General features: G+C 43.6%; 2 protein-coding genes across 7 annotated transcripts in view; both read right to left on the reverse strand.

The window, feature by feature from the left end:
• Nucleotides 1–240: 240 nt before the first annotated feature.
• On the reverse strand, nt 241–2,707 carry LOC144702445 (transcription initiation factor TFIID subunit). Its single transcript, XM_078574489.1, has 6 exons — nt 2,341–2,707; nt 2,179–2,264; nt 1,309–2,063; nt 1,090–1,201; nt 526–854; nt 241–427 (listed from the first exon to the last, which is right to left on the reverse strand). The coding sequence occupies exons 1-6, from the start codon at nt 2,651–2,653 to the stop codon at nt 319–321; spliced, it is 1,704 nt and encodes a 567-aa protein (XP_078430615.1). The 5' UTR covers nt 2,654–2,707; the 3' UTR covers nt 241–318.
• A 12,093-nt stretch (nt 2,708–14,800) lies between these two features.
• SAB (HYPERSENSITIVE TO PI STARVATION 4) overlaps nt 14,801–16,470 on the reverse strand; it is a 36,848-nt gene continuing 35,178 nt past the window's right edge. For 4 of the 6 annotated variants that reach the window (XM_078574491.1, XM_078574490.1, XM_078574495.1 and 1 more), the window contains 3 exons: nt 16,253–16,420; nt 15,452–15,845; nt 14,801–15,370 (listed from right to left, as the gene is read on the reverse strand). In XM_078574491.1, coding sequence (XP_078430617.1) covers nt 15,264–15,370; nt 15,452–15,845; nt 16,253–16,420 — 669 coding nt within the window. In that variant the 3' untranslated portion in view covers nt 14,801–15,263. Of the gene's footprint in view, nt 15,371–15,451; nt 15,846–15,876; nt 16,113–16,209; nt 16,421–16,470 lie in introns of those variants that run through there. The other 2 variants (XM_078574493.1, XM_078574492.1) reach the window with 2 other exon arrangements.

Consider the following 16,470-nt stretch of genomic DNA (forward strand, 5'->3'; position numbering starts at 1 on the left):
CGTACATGAGCAGAGGGTGCATCACAAGAGTGCAGCATGAAGATTGGATCGACAGAAAGTTGAAATCAACCAGGTCGATGAGTCAACTAAGTTAACTCGGCCAAGATGGCCCATTGAATTTTGATTGCATCTATTTTTGGTCATTTTCCTCACTGCTATTTCTGCCTTCTCAAGGATTGAACAAATGGTTCCATCACTATTACTATGATGCTGAGAGAGCATGTTACTTAATCATCCGCGTGTAGAAAAATTATTAATTTATTTATGCAGTCGAGCAAAAGATTATACAGCAGGTTGCAAGGCAAGATCCATACTGGGTCAGGTGGAGGGAGAGGTGAGGCGATGCTGTGGCGCTGGCTCGCCATCGCCCATGAGCTCCTCAAAGCCCTCAACCTTCACTGGCGCCGCCCTTGAGCCAAAGGAGCTCCTGGCAGGAAGAAATACAGAAGGTCCCCCAGAAGAATAAGATTATAAAGTGGAGGCAATAGAAAAAGAAGGGTTTTTTGTTGAATTAGTTGCACTTACTGAGTATGTAGCCGAGTAGAGGCTGTCTGCATGGCAGCAGTAGACATGGCTCGGAACTGGTGAGCGGCAGGTTGGACGTGAGGAGCTGGCGTCCCCGCCATCTGCTGTGACCGGAACTGCTGTGGCTGCTTATGAAGAGAACTGAATGTGTCTGAAGTTGCGCTGTCCATCGTGTTCTCCATCTTCACCTCTGCCATCGGAGCGGAGCTAACTCGAGAAAGAGGTTGTTGGCGACGACGCAGTTGTTGGAGTTGCTGCTGCTGAAATGCCAAGTTCTGGGTGTAGTTGGCATTGAGGTGGGCATGGATTGGCCTCTGGATTTGACCTGCCTGGAAGACAGAGACAAAAGAGATGATGTCAATGAAGACACATCCAAGATTTACAATTTGAAGCCATCTCGAGAAATAAAGTGCGGAAGCAAATCTATTTTCCCATTCACCAAAAAAAAAACTCAGTAAGAAATATACAGAGTTCTATGTTTTTTAGTACACCCCAGCAGAATTCATTCTGGATGAAGAATCATTTCATAGCACTTAGTCACGAGAGAGAAGAATTTCAGCTTACTTGTTGCTGGAAGATATAGTTTGGATGCGCTTGAACCTCCCTAGCAGGCTGCAGATTCGGCAGGGGGACGACTTTAGAGGTCTCCCTCATATACTCTGCTATTTGAGGAAAGCTGCCAATGCCAAAGGGTGTTACAACTTCAAACCGTTGGAAATGATTTCAAAATGTAAATAGATTTTTATTTGGTCAATCAAGAGTGCTATAGACGAGATGTGGTACCTGAGCCCCGCCGTTTGGGCAAACATTTTGAGAAGTTCAGAAGATGAACATTCCTGTCTGTAGCTGTCAGAGAGAATCTTCAAAGTACGGCCCAATTTACAGGCGTGAGCTGCCATGAACTTCGAGAGGACATCCAAAGAACCTTCGGTACCGCCCTCAAGTCCAATGCTGGCGAGAAGGCGAGCCATGGCCTTTTGAGACAACTGAGAAGCCTGATCAGGAGTCAATCTCTCGATCCCCTCCGATCCATACTTTCCCCTGTACTTGGTCCTGGCAAACTCCACCTTCACAAACTCGGGTCTGATCCCAAATCTCTCCACCATTGCAGGATTTTGACAAACCAAGTTGGGAAGACTGTCCAGAACTCCACATGCTTCAACTTCAACATGACGATCTTTAGGCTGGGAGATTGGAGGGGGCGGAAGGGCGTTTTCAGGCACGCAATTGGCCGGGAACATGATCTCTGGCAGCAGACAACCGTCGCCCTCGGCCGAAGAGCGAGATCCGCCATTCTCCCACGATTGGGGTCCTTCTAATAGTAACCTTCGTTTCCGTTTATGCATTTCAACGAGCTTCACATAAGTTGACATTCCATCTGGAGTCCTCCCTGGGGGCTCCCTGTCCCAAGCCGGGGATCCAAAAGGCTTTCCCTTCTTCAATTTCTCCGCGCGTTGGTTGTACCATGTCTCCGGCATCTCATTCCCAGAACTGGAATTTCGATCATAATTGGAGCCGGGCGTCGTCCTGCCCTGAGCCTGCGTCAAAATCAGTTGAACCCATCACTTCAATTCCTTCCACGGATCAAGAAACAACGATCATAAACGGAATTACATCCATTGCTTGGAGTTGTGATAATCGTTAGGAGCTCACCGCTGTTTGGGCCACGCGAAACAGAGCGGTGGTGGGGGGAGAATCCTCCAAGGAGAAGTACACATCATCCTCGTGAAGCTGAAGATCTAAACCAAACGATCAAAATTAACCCAAATCAGGCAAATCAAACGAAAAACACGAAATTGAGAACGGAGTACTCACAGGCAGGGTTGATGTTGGAAAACGAGAAGGGCGAAGAGGCGCCGCCGGCGCTGAGGGAGATGCAGGCCTTGTCGAAGAGGAGGGCGCGGGCTCGGAATTGGAGGTGAATGTCGGATCGGGACTTGGCGGAGGCGTCGTCGGAGCGCATGAAAGCTTCCCACGCGGCCGGAGAAGAAAGGGACTGCACAAAGGAGGCGTAGGCCGAGTCTCCGAGCCACGCTCGCCATGCCCCGCTCGCGTCGAGTCGCCGCGCCAGCTCGTATCCTCGCCCGTCTTCCCCCAGCAGCGGCTGCCGCACCGCCGCCGTCGCCATTATCCACGCCGCCAGAAACCAGTCGCTCCTCCTCTCGATCGGTCCTCGCTAGATTTAAACCGGATTAATAAACCCTCGTCAGCGCAGGTAGTTATATTAACGAAAACTGATGAAAAATTACCGGCTCGGGGATTCGATGTGATCGATCCGAGCTAGCCTATGATCGAGCCAAGTCAACTCTCTTTGTCATTGCCTAATGGGCCGTTCTTTCTACTCTGCCACATAACATCCCTTGATTCTGCAAACGGAAATGTGTGACATTGCCGAATATTTTTTTGAAAGAGTTTGGTCCGAGGAAACTGCACTTTATGTAAAGAACATATAACGAGACATAGATGAAATTATGTTGAAATATTTTGCAAGATTAAGGCATGAGTTCAGAAGGGAGAATTATAAACCACTCAAGGGTTTATATTTTTTTATTGGCAAACATACGGCACCAGGTTCGACCAACCTAAGGGTTGTGCTTGTAGACCAATCCAGTCGTGCCCTAGACGTCACCTAGGGGGTTTTATAAATGGAAGATTGAATGTTTAGAAGAGTTTATTGGCGAGCGTAAATATCCTAACTACACAGGGACCCCACTCGCTCACGCCCATGGTACAAAGGAAAAAGATAAAATAGTAAGATTGGTGCATGTCGCAGTGGAGACCTCAGGTGCCAGCAGCTCATTCATGACCCCTAGAGTTGGTGATGAGTGGAGCAAGTATTATGTTCGTGCTCATCATGTACAATCATGGAGCTCCATGAAAGGTACAATGTCCAGGCGGGACGCCATGCACTCCCGTCTCCAGCTTTTCACGCGATACGCTACTTGGGGGGGTTGTCGAGCATAAGAGTCTGGCGTGTGCAGAGAGCTAGAAGGCCAAGTATCTTGACACGATGGCTGCCTCGGGCCTCCTAGGGAAGATCTAGCAAAGTAGTATACAAGGAGATGGTGCGAGCGCATACCACATAGTTCACGAGGGAATCCGCCACTTGATTCCCCTCTAGCAACTAGTGACGAATGCTGGTGAGGCATGTGCTACACAGCATTATGTCTCACCATACATTCTAGAGACGTTACTAGGAGCATGAGCCTACATGGAGCATATCAACTAAGAACTGTGAGTCCAATTTTATGATGTTACCTTGAAGGTTTCACTCACACAGTAGCAAGCCATCGTACATCGCCATAGCCTCGACTGATGTGTTAATCTGAACTCCATAGAAACGTGAAAACCAAAAATGATACTCCATGAATGGTCTCGAAGGAGACCACCTTCACTAGCTAGGCCCGGGTTCTCTTTGGCAGCACCATCCATGTTTAGCTTGAAAGAACCCATTGGCGATGGGTGTCAATGGACAATTTGTAGCCAGATGGTGATGCGAGTCAAATCGACCAGGATTCCCCAGGTGCATAGTGCGTCACACGTAGGTAGTGAGCGTTAGCCAATATGTGGTACAAGGGGATGGGTTCGTCGTAGCCATTGCTTCACGCGACTCATGACATCCTGTACACTCATGGATGACCCTATAAAAAGAGGGTGGAGCGAGCAATCGAGGGAGACAAAGAGAAAGAGAGAGAGAATGGGAGAGATAGTGCAAGAGAGAGAGCAAGGGAGAGAGAGCGAGAGAAAAAGAGAAAGATAGAGAGAGAAATAGAGAGAGTGAGAAAGAAAGAGGCAGAGATAAAGTGAGAAAGTGAGTAAGAGTGCAAGAGAGAGTGAGGAAAAGAGTTTGCATTTGACAGAGAGAGAGAGAGAGAGCAAGAAAAGTGTCATCAGCGGTGGTTAATCCATGGTCATCGTCCCATTGCCATCAGTCGTCTCCCCATTGCCATCATCATTATCTACATCATAGTTGGTCATCACCATGTTATTGTCTATTGTGTATACCATAGTTGGTCATCATTTCCATCGTCGTAGCCGCCGTCCCCATAGCCGCTGGTTCTCTTCATCATCATCGATGGTTATTGTCCCCTTCAACGTTGGTGATCATCCCATCTTCTTCACAACTCGATTACCATCATCGATAGTTGTCCCCCCATGTCATCCGCGTCCTCACCAAACATCAACTGCATTCTCGACATGCATCGTCCCCATTGTCCATGATTGTTGGTCCCTTCAGTGGGCGGTCATTGGCTGCATCGTCGATGGTCGTCCTCCCAATTGTCCACACTAGCCATCCCCATCAGTGGTAGTCATCTTGTGCATCATCGATGGTCATCATCCCCATCATCCATAGTCGTCGTCTACATCATCAGAAGTTGTCATTCTTCCTGTTATCACTTGTCTTAGCTTCGTCATTGGAGATCATCATCAGCATCATCGGCAATCACCATCCCCTTCATCATTGGTCGCTCACATTGGTTGTCAACAACTGTCATCACCATGTTCTCCTTTTACAAAGATACTTTATATTTTATTTTTATTTGTTATATTATTGTTTCACATTTCCGTTGTTCTGAACGTCATCAGTCATCCTCGTCATGCGTTTCTTCATTTTTGTCATCAGTCATCAGTAAACTTTGATGGGTAACTGTATTCAGTCCGATTAATCATTGTCCATTGGTCGGGACGATGACAGATTACGGAAATCGACGGAACCGAGGACGATCAGACATCTGTCTTACGAGCAGACTTTGAAGTCCCAAGAGATATAGATACACCAAACACCATCATCTACTGAATATCGGTGGACAGCTTCCAAAGGAGGCTGTTCATTGTTCCTGCCTTGGCCATTCTAACCCGTCTGCTCGTCAGTTCTCGGTCTTCGGCGCCGCCATGGAAGGAGAGACCCACCGCTCGCTGCATATCATAGTTTTCCCATGGCTGGCCTACGGTCACATGCTGCCTTTCCTGAGTCTAGCCAAGGCCCTGGTGTTGAGGAAGACAGCACGGGCGAAGCACTGGTCGTTATAGGATTTTTAATCAGATTAGTTAGTAAGAAAAACAACTATAATATACTCGGTACGAGAAGTAGACGGCTAGGATTTAATATAGGATTTCACATAGGATAGGATTACATCTAGCGGTCAGGATCGAACATAGAATAGGAAACTATAAAATAGGAAATACTCCGTTTTAATCCAACGGTCATTATTTGTTTTAACATAGCCGTTATATCAGTTATAGCGGCTATGATTAAAACAGAAATATTACTATTTTTAGTATCACTCTACAGCTATAAATATGAACAAACATCAGCTGTAAACAATTGAGGATTAATAAACAATCTACATTCAAGATTGTTGGTGCCCACTCTTCTCTCTCAATATCTTTCTATCTTCTTCTTCAATATTTCTTCTTCTTCTTCAATCTCTACCCAGGATTCTTCACATGGTATCAGAGCCAAGCTCGATCGCAAGGATGGCCGAAGGGAAGCTTTTCTCACCGTCCTCTCCTTCCGCAGCGGAAAGTCCTCCAAGAAGCCTTGCAAATGCGGGAATGTCAACAGCAGGGCCTTTATCGTTACAACATGGGCTTGTGCCCATCGCAATTCCTTCAGGATTGACAATCTCTGTACGCTATTTAACAGGTATGGCCTAATTCAGTTTATAAATAGCATTCCACCCCCTTCAATGGTTGCAGATCAATATGGAAATACTATAGAGAATCCCGAGTTTAGAATTGGTGGAGAACCAATCAACAAATCCTCAGATTCGTCCACTCAACGATCTCTGAATCAGTACTACCTTGCATGGCAAAAGCAACCTCTGCAAAAGATGCGTGGGAGAAGCTAGAGAACCATTTCGTCAGCAGAAGTCAATCAAGAATACCGGAGCTCAACAGAAAATTTCACAACATTGAAAAGGGATCAATGGCCATTGAAGAATACATCAAACACTTCAGAACAGTCTCAGAAGCTCTGGAGATCGTAGGCCATCCTGTAAGTGAACCTAACAAGATTTACACTCTACTACGTGGCTTACCTCCTGAGTATTCCCAATTTGTGATTAGCATCAATGCTAACATAAATCATTTGGGATTTGAGAAAATCGTAACCAACCTGGAGGCTCATGATGATTACTTGTCTCATCATCATAAGAGGAAGAATTCTGCATTTCCTCTTATGGCCAACTCGGCCCCAAAAAAATCCTATCCATCTTACAACTGTCACACAAGTCAAGGAACAGATAACACTCGAGGATCTAGATCCAAATATTCTCAGAGAAATTCTTTTCATGGGCAAAACCGAGGCAGAGGCAGAGGTCAGAAGTACCAGCCTAGATGCCAAATATGCACTCAATTTGGGCATAGAGCTAGGGAATGTCAAGAATTTATCAAGTTATCAAATGCATCATCAGCACCTCAAGCATACAACGTCGAAAATCAAGGACGGTACCCTGATAATGGGGCTACTCGTCATGTGTCTACCAACATGAACAACCTCGAAGAACCTCAACCTTATCAAGGATCAGATCAGCTTCAAGCCGGTAATGGAACAGGTTTGAATATTTTGTCTATTGGAAATTCTACCATTACAACATCAGATAAAATATTTTTTTTGAAAAATATACTTCATGTCCCAGAAATTAATAAAAATTTGATTTCCATCCAAAAATTAACCTCTGACAATAATGTCTTTGTTGAGTTTCAGAAATCTTGTTGTTTTGTGAAGGACAATACAACTCAGATGATCCTTCTTTGAGGAACAGTTCAAGATGGCCTCTACTACCTGGCAAACCAAAACCACAAGGCAGCCTACACTGGATCATTTTCTTCAGAAGAATCTTGGCACTTGAGATTGGGTCATCCTCAACTCAAGACTCTGAAAACTATTATTCAAAAATATGGACTACTTACGTTTCATAGATCTTTTATTTGCGGCTCATGCAACATTTCCAAATCTCACAAACTTGCTTTTGATCAAAAGAATCATGATTCTCGTACTTGTCTGGAACTAATTCTTTCAGATTTATGGGGTCCAGCCCCAATTATTTCTCACTCCGGTTTTCTGTACTATGCAATCTTTAGAGATGAATTTAGTAAGTATGTTTGGCTTTATCCAATTAAAAGGAAAAGTGATCTTCTTGAAACCTTTATTAAGTTTAAAAACCAAGTAGAGAACCAATTCTCATCTAAAATCAAATATTTCCAGTCTGGCTGGGAAGTAGAATACCAACCTCTCCATCAGTACTTTAAAACATAGGGAATTGTTCATAGGGTGTCATGCCCACAGACCCCTGAACAAAATGGGACAGCCGAGAGGAAACACAAACACTTAATCGAGACAGCACTCTCACTGCTTCATCATGCAAAAATGCCTAAGCAATTTTAGGATGAAGCAGTAGTGACTTCAGCTTACCTGATAAATAGACTAACTACTCCAATCCTGAAGAACAAATCTCCTTATGAAATGCTTTTTAAAAATAAACCTGATTACTCTTTATTGAAAACCTTTGGTTGCCTATGTTATCCCTACTTTAGACCTTATGCTAAACATAAACTTGAGCCAAGATCAGAAAGATGTGTATTTTTAGGTTACAGTGCTCTTCATCTCGGCTACCGATGCTTGTCTCTCCAAACAGGTAAATTTTTTATCTCTAGACATGTTATTTTCTTTGAAAACTCATTTCCTTTCTCATCTGAACAAAATTTTAGTCAAGGAAAAGGTGTTCTGGGCTCATTTCATGAAAACCTTGAAACCTCAAGAACAAGTGAAATAGATGTCAGTAACACTGATAATCTGACTATCGAATCAAATGACTCATCTGGTGGGATCAATAGCCCAAACATTGATCTAGGTCCTTCATCAATAGCTACTACATCTGATGATGGATCTGATCAATCTGAATTGAAGAATCCAAATTCAATAAGGCTGATTGATCCAAACAACCCAACTGAGGAAGAGAAACCGATATTGAACACTCTAGACTATACTCCTGAACCTGGAGATATTCTAAAAACAAGACCCATTCATGATATTTACTCAGAATTTGCTCCTCCAAAACGTCGTCTGTCACTGACTGCAGCTCGTTATCCACTACCTACATGTCTGACTGCTAATGTAGTCCACTCAGAAGAACCGTCTTCTTTCAAAATTGCATCCATGAGTCCTCATTGGATGCAAGCTATGAAGGAAGAGTTTAATGCATTAATACAAAACCAAACTTGGAAATTAGTTCCCAAAAACCGAAATTTGCACATAATTGGATGCAAATGGGTGTACAGAACTATGTACAAACAAGATGGTACAATTGATAAATATAAAGCACGACTGGTTGCTAAAGGTTATAATCAGCAAGAGGGATTTGACTTCTTCGAAACCTTTAGTCCAGTAATAAAACACACTACCATTCGTTTGCTCCTTTCGTTTGCAGTTACCATGAACTGGAAAATTCATCAATTGGACGTTTCTAATGCATTTTTACATGGAGATCTAAAAGAAACCTTATACATGGAACAACCCATGGGTTTCAAAGATCTCACAAATCCTAATCATGTTTGTCTTCTTAAAAAATCCATATATGGATTAAAACAATCTCCAAGAGCCTGGTTTTGTAAATTGACTCAATTCCTAGTACAATTAGATTTCATTGGGTCGAAAACCGATACATCCTTATTTTTTAAAATCCTCATCAAAACCAATTTTTATTCTCATATATGTTGATGATATACTTATCATTTCTCCCTGCACTAATGAAATTAATCTTCTTGTTAAACAGCTTCAAACTGCATTTGCTATCAAAGACTTAGGACCGGCTCATTATTTTCTAGGAATAGAATTTATCAAACTTCCAACCGAATATCTACTTTCTCAATCGAAATACATATCCCAAATATTGTGACAATCCAATATGGATAACTGTAAACCATTATCCATGCCTATTGCACAGTCAAAACTATCTCCATCCACAGAATTATTTCCAGAGCACACTCTATACAGGAAAATTGTCGGATCTTTACAATACTTAACATTGACTCGCCTTGACATTGCTTTTAAAGTCAACAAAGCATGCCAGAAAATGCACTCACCTAGCGCTCAAGATTGGAAATCTCTAAAGCATCTTCTTCGATATTTAAAAGGAACAGCACTACACGGTTTATTTCTTTACAAAAATTCTCCGTTAGCGCTTAATATCTTCAATGACGCAGATTGGGCAGGCGACCAAGAAGATCGAAGATCCACAAGTGATAACTTGCAAATTAACATGATTAATTAATGAATTTTACATTATATTTATGTGTTTTAATGACTATATTTGCATGTTATCATATTAAAATAAAGATAAATCACTTACACTTTCATTTTTTATTATTTCTGATTTTTTATCATTTATTACATGGAATTTAACCTCATTTCAGAAATATTTTTTTACAGGGCTTTAAACACTTGGCTGAAGGTTGGTAAGGGCTCTCATAATTTTTCTGGATTTTTCCATATTTTTATATAATTTTTTGACCAATATTTAGCCAAGAAATGTTTTTTTATCATTTATTTAGCATTTATATATATATATATATCAAGGGGCATCCACGTCATTTGCCCAAAATTCGGGCAAATACGTGGATGCATTTTTTATATATATGAAAAGTTTTTTTTATAATAATAAATAAACAAAAATTCGGCGAAAAATATTCAATAAATATATATATATATTAAAATGTCGGTTAGCCGCGTGCGTTAAATGCACGCGCTAACCGACACCTTTTTTAATTTTTTTTTAAAAAATGATGACGACATTTAACGGTGTCGATTGTCCGCGTGCATTAAATGCACGCGGAAATCGATGCTGAAAAACGTAAATAAAGGTGGTCAGCTTACCGCCCATTTGATTATTATTTTTTTAATAACGCGGTCAAAAAATGCGGCCCATTTTGTCGTTTTCTTTTTTTAAAAAAAAGTTAAATACAAGAAGGCGGCGTGGCATCCTCTCAACCATCCAAAAAGGGACATTATGCACCAATGCTTGTGAGCTGATGACGCGGACAATCACGTGTCAGGACGCGATCTGAGACAGCGAAAAACGAGAAAGAATAATGCCGGCCAATCAGAAAATGCTGATTTTTGAGATATTTTGAAGAGAGATAAAAGATCCAACGGTCCAGATTTATCCTCACTAAAACCTTGATATCTTGAGATCTAGATGTCCGATTGGGCTGAAATTTTGAGGGTAGGTTCGTCTTTTCCCCCTCTACAATACAGACGGTTGGATCTTTAAATGAAGGTCTGGAAATGGGCGAAATTCACTTTTGGAGGCTCTCCCCAAGCATTTGGCCAGGAAGGACACAAGAGGGGTTCTTGAAGTCGACAGATCTTGCTTCTGCACTCAAATTTGTAAGTTTCTGATTTGTATTTCAATCATCTTCTTGAACGATTCTAAAACGCCAAGGCATGGGCAAAATGTACATGCCCTAGAAGTTTGTTTTGAATGAAATTAACACTTCATATTGATTCTGATTCAAGATCTGATTTTTTATCCTTAATTCTACATCAATTTAGAACATTTCTGCATTATTAGACTTTTAATTTAGGTTGAATTCTTCACTTTCTCTCTCTAGGTTAATTAGTCTAGTTTCTCTCTCTAGATTTCAATTTTTATTGTTTAGGAATTTAATTTACTATATAAAAAAATTAAAAAATAAAATTTGATTCGAAAATTCATCCATCTTGAAGTCCACATTAAAAATCCCTTTCTTGATTATTTAAATTCCCAATATTAATTCATAAAAATTATTTTAAAATTTTATAATAATTGGGAAATTAATAATCTAAATTAATCTGATCTTAAAATTAAAATTATCCTATCTTCAGTGTGTTAACCGAAAATATTTAAAATCAAAATTAAGTTTTTACTTAATTTTGATTGATTAAAACACAATTAAATATAATTAAGGTTTATAAATTGCAAAATTAATTCATCTTTGAATTAATTCATGGAAATTGGATTAAAATTCGTATTTTCTGCCTCCATGTGGTTCGACCCCTTGCTTGCTCTATATTCTCTATATTCTCTATATTTAGTGATTAAGGGAAATTATAAATTTTATTGTATAAGTCGAAACGTAAAATCAACGACAAAATTACGTGTGTTTTTAGGCTTATCAACAGGGGGTTTCTTAGTCTTCTTGGGACATAATCACATCTCCTGGAGCTCAAAGAAACAACCTACCGTCGCTCGATCAAGCACTGAAGCTGAGTATAAATCACTTGCAAACGCCGCCGCAGAAACAATGTGGATCCAATCCCTGCTTAAAGAGCTGAACCTCAGTCCAGCATCAGCGCCAATTCTCTGGTGTGACAATCTAGGGGCCACATATCTGGCTGCTAACCTGGTTTTTCATGCAAAAACAAAGCACATAGAAGTGGACTATTGCGTCATCCAGGAGCAAGTCGCAGCTCAAGCACTGCAAGTAAAGTTTGTCAACACCGAGGGTCAACTCGCAGACATTCTGACCAAGGCTCTCCCTTGTGATTGCTTCGAGACTCTTTGGAACAAGCTCAACGTCTCCCCTCTTGCCGCTGAGCTTGAGGGGGGGTGTTGAGGAAGACAGCACGGGCGAAGCACTGGTCGTTATAGGATTTTTAATCAGATTAGTTAGTAAGAAAAACAACTATAATATACTCGGTATGAGAAGTAGACGGCTAGGATTTAATATAGGATTTCACATAGGATAGGATTACATCTAGCGGTCAGGATCGAACATAGAATAGAAAAATATAAAATAGGAAATACTCTGTTTTAATCCAACGGTCATTATTTGTTTTAACATAGCCGTTATATCAGTTATAACGGCTATGATTAAAACAGAAATATTACTATTATTAGTATCATTCTACAGCCTGATCAGTCCTCCCCTCGGGCGCCAAGTCCACCAGCGACATCCCTGTCGCGCTTAACGGCCATCTAAAGAAGGCCTTCGACAATCTTGAGCCAGTCGTGGCCGCGTTCCTTGACTCCGCCCTCCCCACCGTCGACTGGATCATCCACGACTTCACTGCCTTCTGGGCTTTCTCCAAGCTCGGCGCTCCATGCCACATCCCCTGCGCGCTGTTCAATGTCTATCCCTCGCATTCCATGGCCTTCTTCAGGCCACGTCGGCCATCCTCCGCCCAGCCCACGACGGTCACGGTTGGATCTGTTGAAATTCATGGTGATGAAGAAGAAGTTGAGGAGATGGAAGAGAGAGAGAGAGAAGAAGAAGAGAGAAGACAAGAACAGGAAGATGAAGATCGTTCTTATTCCGCGATCCTTCCAACTCTACATCGGTTCTTATTTATAGTACATATAAAATAGTTTAAGTTGCCTCCATTCATATATCCGTCGTAACAGATATGTAACGGATATAAGACGGTTTAATCTCAACCGTTATAACAGATGGGTACACCAATCTTAACCGTTTGATCGGTGTACTCATCCGTTATAACAGAATCCCTCAGTTCAATCTCATCCGTTATAATGGATTGGGTGCACCGATCACAGCCGTTGATCGGTGCCGTAGTCCCTTTGATTATAACAGATATCTCTCATTTAATCCTAGCCGTTATAATAAGATGGGTGCACCGATCCCTGTCGTTCATCATGTCGTGGACCCATCTTCTTACAACAGTTATGTCAACACTAAATCTCTACCGTTATAACTATCTACGATTTGATCCTGTCCATCTATGTTTGATCCTGATCTATCTTTGAACTTATATTGATTCCTATATTCTAAGTCTTTTAATATTATCCCATTTTACTAACTAATCTTGATTAACATCCTAACAGGAGCGTTGGCGTAGAACGAGTAAAACTCCGCCGCTATCAGGATCCCCGACGCCGACGCCCTCGCCGTGCCGCCGCCGTGGATCTCCCCTGTCTCCACGACTCTGGCCTTCACCCCCACCGACGCCGCGGATTTCACCGCGCTCTGCGCGCCCGACGAGTCGGGGATCCGAGACTCGTACCGCTGGGCAGCCACCGCCGAGGCCGTCCAGTTGGTCATCGTGCGCAGCTGCCGGTGGCTCCACGGCGACTGGATTGCCCTCCTAAGCTCCATCCTCGCCAAGCCCGTCGTTCCCGCCGGCTTCCTCTCTCCCCTGCCGTCCACCCCTCCACGAAGCGAAATCTTCGACTGGCTCGACGGCAAGCCCCGCGGCTCCGTCGCGTACGTGCCGCTGGGCAGCGAGGCGGTGCTCAGCAAGGAGCAGTACCGCGAGCTCGCGCACGGGCTACGTCTGTCCGGGGTGTGCTTCGTCTGGGCGCTCCGCCGCCCGATCGGGCTGCCTCCGGAGGCGGAGCTCGTCCCGGAGGGCTTCGCGGCGGCGGTCAACGGGAGGGGCGTCGTGGTGGAGGAGTGGCTCCCGCAGGTAGAGCTTCTGGCTCACCCTTCGTTGGGCGGGTTCTTGACGCACTGCGGGTGGAGCTCCGCCGTGGAGGCGCTCCGCCACGGGCTGCCGCTGGTGCTGCTGCCGGTGTTCGCGGACCAGGGCCTGATCGCGAAGATGTTCGAGGAGAAGGGATGGGGGAAGGCGGTGGCGAGATCAGTTAAGGACGGAAAGTTTACTCGGGAGGGAGTGGTGGAGGCGGTCAGGGTCGCGGTGGCTGGCGCCGCCGGCGAGCCCCTGCGAGCGGCGGCCAAGCGCGCGGCGGCAGTCTTCGCGGACGACGCGCTGCACGAGAGCTACCTCGACGGGCTTGCCCAGTACTTGGTTGACTGGAAGGATAAGGCCATTCTACCTTCGTCGGTGGTTGATTGATGGTATGCATCAGATCCCATGCAGAGCGGAACTGATCGCCAGTCATCATTTTTAGTTGTTTCTTCATCCTTTTTGATGATGATTGCGTGATGAATACTTCACTAATAAATTGTTGCATTTGCGTCATGGATTTTTATCGAGTGAAATTCTGAGGAATAGAGGATTAACAGAGTGATACGCATTAGAGATGCAAGTCCCAACTTGAAGAAATAAATGAATCCGCTCGTTTGATTCATAACTAAGTTATGTTGCCCCATACTTCCTAGTCTTACCGTTTCAATACAGACTTTTTATATATTTTAATGAACTTTAATCTCTAATGATTGACTCGGATTCGTCAGGGTTGATTTTTCTTATAGGAAACTGAATCTTGTATTCTATCGAAAAAATGTCAATTCTGGAATGCATCTTTTCTTACCTAGGAGAACTTCAAATTGCTATCGAGAATGAACGCAAAAGGTGGCGGATGTGGGGCAAGACTGGGAAAAATATTGACAAGATGTACTGCTGACTGCGGTAAAACTGGTTTGTACAAAACTGGAATTATGGATTTTGGGGGCAAAAAGAATATTTTACAAGCCACAATCGAATAATGATATATATCAACGGAGGGTCGCTTCCTGGTCGACCCACCAGCGCTGCAGGGGAGAAGAGAGAGAGAGAGAGAGAGAGAGATAGACCATAAGATAGAGAGAGAGATGCTGATAACGAGAAGGAGATGGAGAGAGAGAGAGGGAGACAGAGATAGATGGGGATGGAGAAAGATGGAGAGATAGAGGGAGATGGAGAAAAGTGAGAGAGATGGAGAGAAAGAAGAGAGATGAAGTGAGAGAAGAGAGATGGAGAGAAAGAGGGATATGGAGAGAGAGAGAGAGCTCCATTTGTGTGGCAGAGGAAACCAATTCGAAATCACCCGCTGGGCTGATGAAGAAGATCACCATGTCTACCCGTAGACGTCTTCGTAGGTGGAGTCACTCGAGAAATCACTCTCAAATGGAGTCGTATCCTTAGAAAACGACGGGATCGACTCCCTCTGCTGAGACGTCGATCCTGAGTAAATAAAAAAAGTTAAATTCGCTCATCAAATTAGATCAAGATTTAGAGAGAGACAGAGAGAGGGAGGATTTATACCAGAAGCCTTCTGTCCCCTGGCTCTGAACTTCTTCCTGTGGCGACGCATTAGCATCTTGGCCTTGGATATGGTCAGCTGTCTGGCAAAAGGGGCTGCCTCGACATCGTCACTCTCGCTCAACTCCTCGTCCAAGTCTGGGTCAGCTTCGCCTCTCATGGTGCGCCGCACAAACTCTTTGGCCCGGCGGCGCTGAGAATTGAATAGCCCTCTGATAGAGGTCACAAACCCCTCGCCTGCACCGTCCGACGCCCGCTTCAGCATTGTCATGGGAAACTGCACCAGTTTTCCCGGCAACCCTCCATCGCTGTCGCTCAAGTTCAGATCACTATCAGGCACGCCGGCCACGATACCCTCTTCCTTCTGTCCTTGTGCTTTCTGTTTGAACTTCTTGCCCTGAGAGATAACCCAGCTTAGAAATTGAACTGCTTGGAGATAAATTGGCACCCGCCACCGTCAACCACCAATGACTTGGACTTTTTGCCGGGTGGTTGACGTTGACAGCACATAGTTTACATCTGTACTTTGCATCCAATGCGAAAAACTGCTGATTTGGCTCCACAAGTAGCATGTAAAAAGTCTTTTTTTCAGTCGAAGTGAAAGTTAGTACGGCAGTTTCTTCTTTTTTCCAATGGTCTGTTATCTACATTTCGTCTACTTCCACTGCTCAATTATCAAAAAATTGACATGGATATACATTTAAATTAACTGGGGAGAGATTGTCACGCTAGTTAAGAGTCAAAATCTAATCAACTAGTACCTAAGACGTGATAATTTGCAAGGAATTGAGAAAGGCGACTTGCCTGCATACCGGTGACAGACTTGAGCACTCCCCAAATGATGTGCTTCTTGACTCTTGAGAAGAGCCTTCTCCATGTCCCCGTGAACGCATCACGATGAAAGGTGTCCATGAGCAGCCTAAGATCATTGACTGCAAATCTGGACCCTTCATACGTAACATGCAGCTCGACCTGACCATTTGTTTATAATGGATCAGAAAATAAAAAAATGGCCCGAATCG

This window comes from Wolffia australiana, chromosome 4 (assembly GCF_029677425.1).
Source record: "Wolffia australiana isolate 7733 chromosome 4, ASM2967742v1".
NCBI lineage: Eukaryota > Viridiplantae > Streptophyta > Magnoliopsida > Alismatales > Araceae > Wolffia > Wolffia australiana.